This window comes from Nicotiana tomentosiformis, chromosome 3, assembly GCF_000390325.3.
Source record: "Nicotiana tomentosiformis chromosome 3, ASM39032v3, whole genome shotgun sequence".
In the NCBI taxonomy this organism is placed as follows: Eukaryota; Viridiplantae; Streptophyta; class Magnoliopsida; order Solanales; family Solanaceae; genus Nicotiana; species Nicotiana tomentosiformis.
In genome coordinates, this window is record NC_090814.1 from 104,806,198 (window position 1) to 104,812,831 (window position 6,634).

Here is a 6,634-nt window from a genome sequence, read left to right on the forward strand (position 1 = left end):
AGCTGGACCTTTCTGGTGAGTCCCAAATAAGTGCTACATTCAATGTTGCTGACTTGTCTTTGTTTGATGTAGGATCAAATTCGGGGACGAATTCTTTTCAAAAAGAGTGGAATGATAGCATCAAGGACAAGGATAGAGTTTTGGAAGCTCCAAGGCCATTTACAAGATCTCAAACTAAAGAGTTACAGACTAAGGTTGTTGGACTTCAATAGCAAATAAAGAAGCTTTTAATTGTAGATAAAGAGCTCAAGTCCAAAGTAGATGAATTATCCAAGTTTTACAATTATTTTGTGATCCAAATTGAAGTCCAAGAGGAGGAATATTGGACCACCAAATTGCCCCTTGAAGTCCACTAAAAGGGCTCAAAATGAGCTTAAAAGAGGTCCAAAAGGGAGTGTTTCAAAAGGAGCCCAATTGGAGTCCAAACCAATGGCCCAAACTAGTAGTTTTAAGGTTCAAATATGCCCCAAAGGAATTTGGCCGCCCCCACCTAATTTTAATGACTTTTCTTACTTCTTAGAAACCACCCTACCTAATTGTAATGACTTTTTATGCCTTAGAAGCCACCCTACCTAATTTTAAAGACTTTTTATGCCTTAGTACTCCTATAAATAAGAAGTTCTTCTAATTCATTGAGACACTTCATTATTGATTAAGTATATCATACTTTGAGAGTTATTTTGAACCTTTGTTACTTGTGTTTTGAGATTTATCTTTCAACCTTTATTAGTTCATAGTTCAAGGTAGTAAGATTACTTCTCTATTGTGATATCTTTGATTCCTTTGTGGTATTCTTAGAAGGCGATTAGTACTAGTTATTAATTGTTGTCTCAAGTTACTCGTAAAGCGGTCAAGATCCGAATCTATTATTTTGATTTGCTTTTAAGTAAAGGCGTTTGATTTTTTCAATAAATCAAGACATTGTTGCTTTGATCTTGTCAAGGCTATAGAACTTGAGTTCTTGGAATTCTTTCCTTGAATTTTTCCATATCCTTTATTTTCCGCCCATTAGTTCTAGTTGTTCAATTCTTTATTGTTATTACTTCCGCATTTACTTTACAAATTCTTACTCTAGTTTGGATTCTCGACCTAGTCGTTATCATTCTAGCCTACCATCAAGTACAAAATTAATTGAGGGCTCTAGAAGAGCGACCTTATTACTACCTGGAGGAACAATATTGACTATTAATAATGCATTGTATTGTAGTAAGTCTCAAAAACACTGTTGAGTTTCAAAGCTATTCACCAAAATGGTTACTATGTTGAGACCTCTAACGAAAGAAAAGTTGAATACCTTTATATTACTACAATAAAAGCGAAAAAAATGTGTGCATGAAAAATTACCCTTAGTTTCTTCTGGGTTATACCACACAAATATTGGTGTGGTTGAATCACATGCCATAGTAAACAAAAGGTTTAATACTTCTAATGATTTTATCATTTGGCATGACCGGTTGGACCATCTCGGTCCTAACATGATGCGCAGAATAATAGAGCATTTAAATGGGCAAACATTGAAGAATAAGAAGATTCTTCAATTTAAGGAATTCTCTTGTGTTGTTTGTTCTCAAGGAAAATTGGTTATTAAACCATGAGTAGCTAAAGTTGGGATTGAATCCCATGTATTTCTGGAACGTATAAAGGGTGATATATATATGGGCCTATACACCCTCTATGTGGAACATTCAAGTATTCTATGATCTTGATAGATGCATCTACAAGATGGTCCCATGTGTGCTTATTGTCAACTCGTAATATGGCATTTGCGAGATTGTTGGCCCAAATAATAAGGTTAAGAGCATAATTTTCAGATTATACAATTAGGACAATTCGTCTTCATAATGCTCGTGAATTTACATCTCAGGCCTTTACTGATAATTGTATGGCACTGGAATAAAAGTTGAGCATCATGTTGCTCATGTTCATACTCAAAATGGTATAGCAGAACCGTTGATTAAACGCCTCCAATTAATAGTTAGACCATTGCTAATGAGGACAAAACTTCCCGTTTTAGTATGGGGACATGCTATTTTGCATGCAGCAACACTTGTGCATATAAGGCCAACCAGTTATCATGAAGTCTCCCCATTACAATTGACTTTTGGTCAAGAGCCTAATATTTCCCATCTAAGAAGTTTTGGATGTGCGGTATATGTTCCAATTGCTCCAACACAGCGCACAAAGATGGGTCCCCAAAGAAGGTTGAGAGTATATATTGGTTATGAATTTCCTTCTATTGTTAAATATCTGGAGCCTATGACTGGAGATTTGTTGATTGTTATTTTGATGAATTAGTTTTTCCAACATTAGGGGGAGAAAATAAACAACTGAAAAAAGAGATAGATTGGAATGTATTATATCTATCTCATTTAGATCTTCATACAAATAAATGTGAACAATAAGTTCAAAAGATCATTTATATGCAAAAATGTTGCAAATCAACTGCGAGATGCATTTACTAACCTTTCACAGGTTACTAAATCGCATATTCCAGTCGTAAATCTGGCAGTCCATGAAAAGCTTGATATGCGATTGATGGATGTTATCACAACCTATTTATATGGCTCATTGGACAATGAAAGTTTTATGAAAATTCCTGAAGGATTTAAAATTTCTGAAGCACATAAAAGTTTAAGGGGAACTTGTTCAATAAAGCTTCAGAAATCCTTATACGGATTAAAGAAATAAAGGAGGATGTGGTACAATTGCTTTAGCGAGTATTTGCTAAATGAAGGGTACAAAAATGACTATATTTGCCCCTGTGTCTTCATTAAGAGGTTTGGATCTGAATGTCACGACCCAAACAGATGGGCCGCGACGGAAACCTGGTACCTTACTCAACCGAGTAACAACGTAATGTATCTTTCGTATCATACTATCATAGGTAATTGAGCCAGAGAGGTAGTCGTGAGATAAGTAGAATAATACATGAGGAAATATTCAATATAAGGTAACCCAACTTGATATACCGACTTATACATATGACGTACTGGCCTATAAAGCCATACCAGTATCCGTATAAATGACATCTGTCTACAAGCCTCTAAGAGTACATAAATATCATAAAGGTCGGGACAGAGCCCCGCCATACCAAACAATACATATTCAAATCATACTGACCAAATAGGCAACTCCAGAGCAAGTGGAGTGCACAAATACCTTCTGCTGAGCTGATAGCCTACTAGGAGAACTCTCAACCTGTCTATCGGGACCTGCGGGCATAAAACTTAGCGTCCCTAGGAAAAAGGGACGTCAGTACAAATAATGTACCGGGAATATAAGGAATGAAAATCAGTAAATCATAGACATGAGAGAAACATGGAGTAAAAGACTCGACATATAAGTCTGAATAGCTCTGTGAATCGTTTAATATTATAATGTCATGCATATGCGTATAAATGCCATACCATGCATAGGTATATGCATTCCTAACATCATCAAACCTCTGAGGGCATCCCATCATATCATCTCGGCCACCGTGGGCAAATCATCAACGTATACCAGCTGATCAGGTGGTGGTGCGTATATAACGCCATAACCTTTTCCCATATCCCATATACATATAATATATGCGTATATAACTCATTTTGGTCATGGGTTAATGTACATGTATAAATGCATGAAATGCATAAGAAATACGTTAATAAGATTTCTCGAATATCATAAAATCAATATGCCTTTCGAACAAATTTTATCAAATACGTATTTTTCTGAGACCCATGAACAAAGGATATAATAATAATTCACATGGAGAATTAAGAATATAGACATCCCTAGTATTTCTATGAATAGAGTCATTTATGAAAGTTGCGTATTTGCTCGTTTCGTTTGTATCGTACGGATCATGCCAAAAGGAAAGGAGGGATAGCCTTAACATACCTTAAATCCGTTGAGTCCTTAATACCTTCCAAGAAATTATTCAAACAACTCAATTAAATCTACCACATCATAAGGAGATTCAAAATTAGTGTTGAGTAAAGGCTAAGTCCTCAACTTAAACTAGTAGCTCGTTTACGAAAATTTGGGCAGCATCTCCCCTGTAACTAGGCCCTCCTCCAATACCATATACCAACAGTAACAAGAACACAACAATAACAACATTTAATCATCATTTTCCAACCTTATATCCATCATAATATACCACAAAACATCCCACACACCCTAATCACTTCATACATAAAACGACAACCAAAGTAGTGTCAAACAACTTAAAAAAACGTAGCGACGAACGACCAGCCCACTATTCCGTCATTATGTGGTGTTTATCCACACCATTTTTTCTCCAAAAATCTATTAAATAGTAGAAAAATATACAGCCCAAAGGCAATACAAAACAGCCCACAAAATAGTCCACTACAAGTCAAATAACTCGAACTCACGGCTTCCGATCACCGTCCCGTGAGTTCTAACTATTAGAAAATGAATTTATCAATACTACTTGATATTTAAGCACTTAAATACAGAAATTAGGATTTTTATTAACTATTAAATACATTCCAAAATTCAAACTACAAAGAAAAAGAGAGGCGATATAGCGATACATACGTCGTATGGATCGTTTTAATGTTATCGCTTCTTGATTACATGCCCGGGATGATAATATTCTTTGAAACACTATTAGAGAGCTCAAATACAGGTTCTATGGTGTTCTGTGGTCGGGTTCTATGTGAAAATGACGAGAGAGACGAGTTAAGACATAGTTATCAACGTTTGAAAAGTCAAAAGGTGCTAGCTTGGCACCCTCTCATTCGCCAATCTTCCGACGCTTATATCTTTTTATCCGAATGTCGTATGAACAAACGGTTACATTGGAAACTAAATTCCAAGACCTTAAATTTGGTATATAATATGTCTCATAAAGACCTCATATAATACACAAAATATATTTCTCAAAAAGCTCTATTACCGGGCAAATCCTTAGTCGGGTTTTCCGCAACTTTAATCCGATTTTTTCTAAATTTTATATTTTCTATCCAAACATCATATATAGCCATATTATGACTTTAAAGTCATTTAAATAATAATTAACAAGTCTTCATTACGTCATCTTGGGACGCACAAGGTGTAACACTGAATTTGTCATCATAACTTGTATGTTGATGACTTGAATATTATTAGCACTTCTAAAGAGCTTCCAAAGGCTGTAGAGTGTTTGAATAAAGAATCTGAAATAAAATATAATTGTAAGACAAAATTTTGTCTTGACCTATAAATTGAGCATGTAACAAATGGAATTTTTGTCCATCAAACAACATACACTGAAAAGGTTTCAAAGCAATTTTATATAGATAATGCACATCCATTGAGTACCCCAATGGTTGTAAGATCGCTTGATATAAATAAAGATCCATTTCGACCTCAAGAAAATGATGAAGAGCTCGTTGGTGACGAAACTCCATATCTTAGTGCAATTTGGGCACTAATGTATCTTGCCAATAATACCCGACCAGATATTGCTTTTGCAGTAAGCTTATTAGCAAGATTCAGATCATCCCCAACAAGAATACATTGGAATGGTGTTAAGCGTATATTTAGATATCTTCGGGGAACTATCGATATGGGATTGCTTTATTCTAATGAATTTAAGTAATAAATGATTGGTTATGCCGATGCAGGTTATTTGTCTGATCCACATAAAGCCCGATCTCAAATAGGCTATTTGTTTACATATGGAGGTACAACTATATCCTGGCATTCAATGAAACAAACAATAGTTGCCACATCTTCAAATCATGTTGAGATAATAGCCATTTATGAAGCTAGTCGGAAATGTGTTTGGTTGAGATCAATGACTCAACATATTCAGGAAATGTGTGATTTTCCTATGAAAAAAGATAATCCAACTACACTGTATGAAAACAATGCTGCTTGCATTGCTTAACTGAAAGGAGGATACATCAAAGGAGACAGAACAAAGCACATTTTACCAAAGTTCTTTTTCAAGCATGATCTTCAACAAAATGGTGAAATTAATGTGCAACAGATTTATTTATGTGAAAATTTGGTTGATCTGTTCACTAAGGCATTACCTACCTCAACATTTGAGAAGTTGAGACAGAAGATTGGAATGCGCCGTCTTCGAGAAATAAAGTGATGTTTTCATGAGGGGGAGTAAGATATGCGCTATACTCTTTTTTCCTTGGTTTTGTCCCATTGGGGTTTTTAACAAGATAACAAATAAAGGGTATTATAAATATGTGTACTCTTTTTCCTTCACTAAGATTTTTTCCCATATGATTTTTTCTTAGTAAGGTTTTAATGAGACATATTATCTATTTTTGGATATCCAAGGGGGAGTGTTGTAAAACTATTAGTAAATGTGGATATCCATTACTCCCACTACTTTCACCCATGATGTAAATAATCTCCCACTACTCATCACTATTATGATTGTAACTCCTACACCTCCATAATCCCCCCTCATGATCTCAATTGTTAATGTCATATTTAAGACAATGCTTTTGTAACCTTTTATATAATAGTATAAATAGAGGCATGAAATATGATATGGGACATACTTGAACACTTGATGAAATAAGAAAGTTATCTCTTCTTCTCTTACTCGATTACTTATCTTCTTGTTTTATATTGTTACTTTAAGCTGCATTTCTTAATAGTTATCATTTTTTCTGTT

General features: G+C 34.9%; 1 protein-coding gene across 1 annotated transcript; it reads left to right on the top strand.

Moving 5' to 3' along the window:
* The first annotated feature begins 5,314 nt into the window (after nucleotides 1–5,314).
* LOC117280750 (secreted RxLR effector protein 161-like) lies at nucleotides 5,315–5,881 on the top strand. Its single transcript, XM_033660498.1, has 2 exons — nucleotides 5,315–5,525; nucleotides 5,616–5,881. The coding sequence occupies exons 1-2, from the start codon at nucleotides 5,315–5,317 to the stop codon at nucleotides 5,879–5,881; spliced, it is 477 nt and encodes a 158-aa protein (XP_033516389.1).
* Nucleotides 5,882–6,634: the final 753 nt, after the last annotated feature.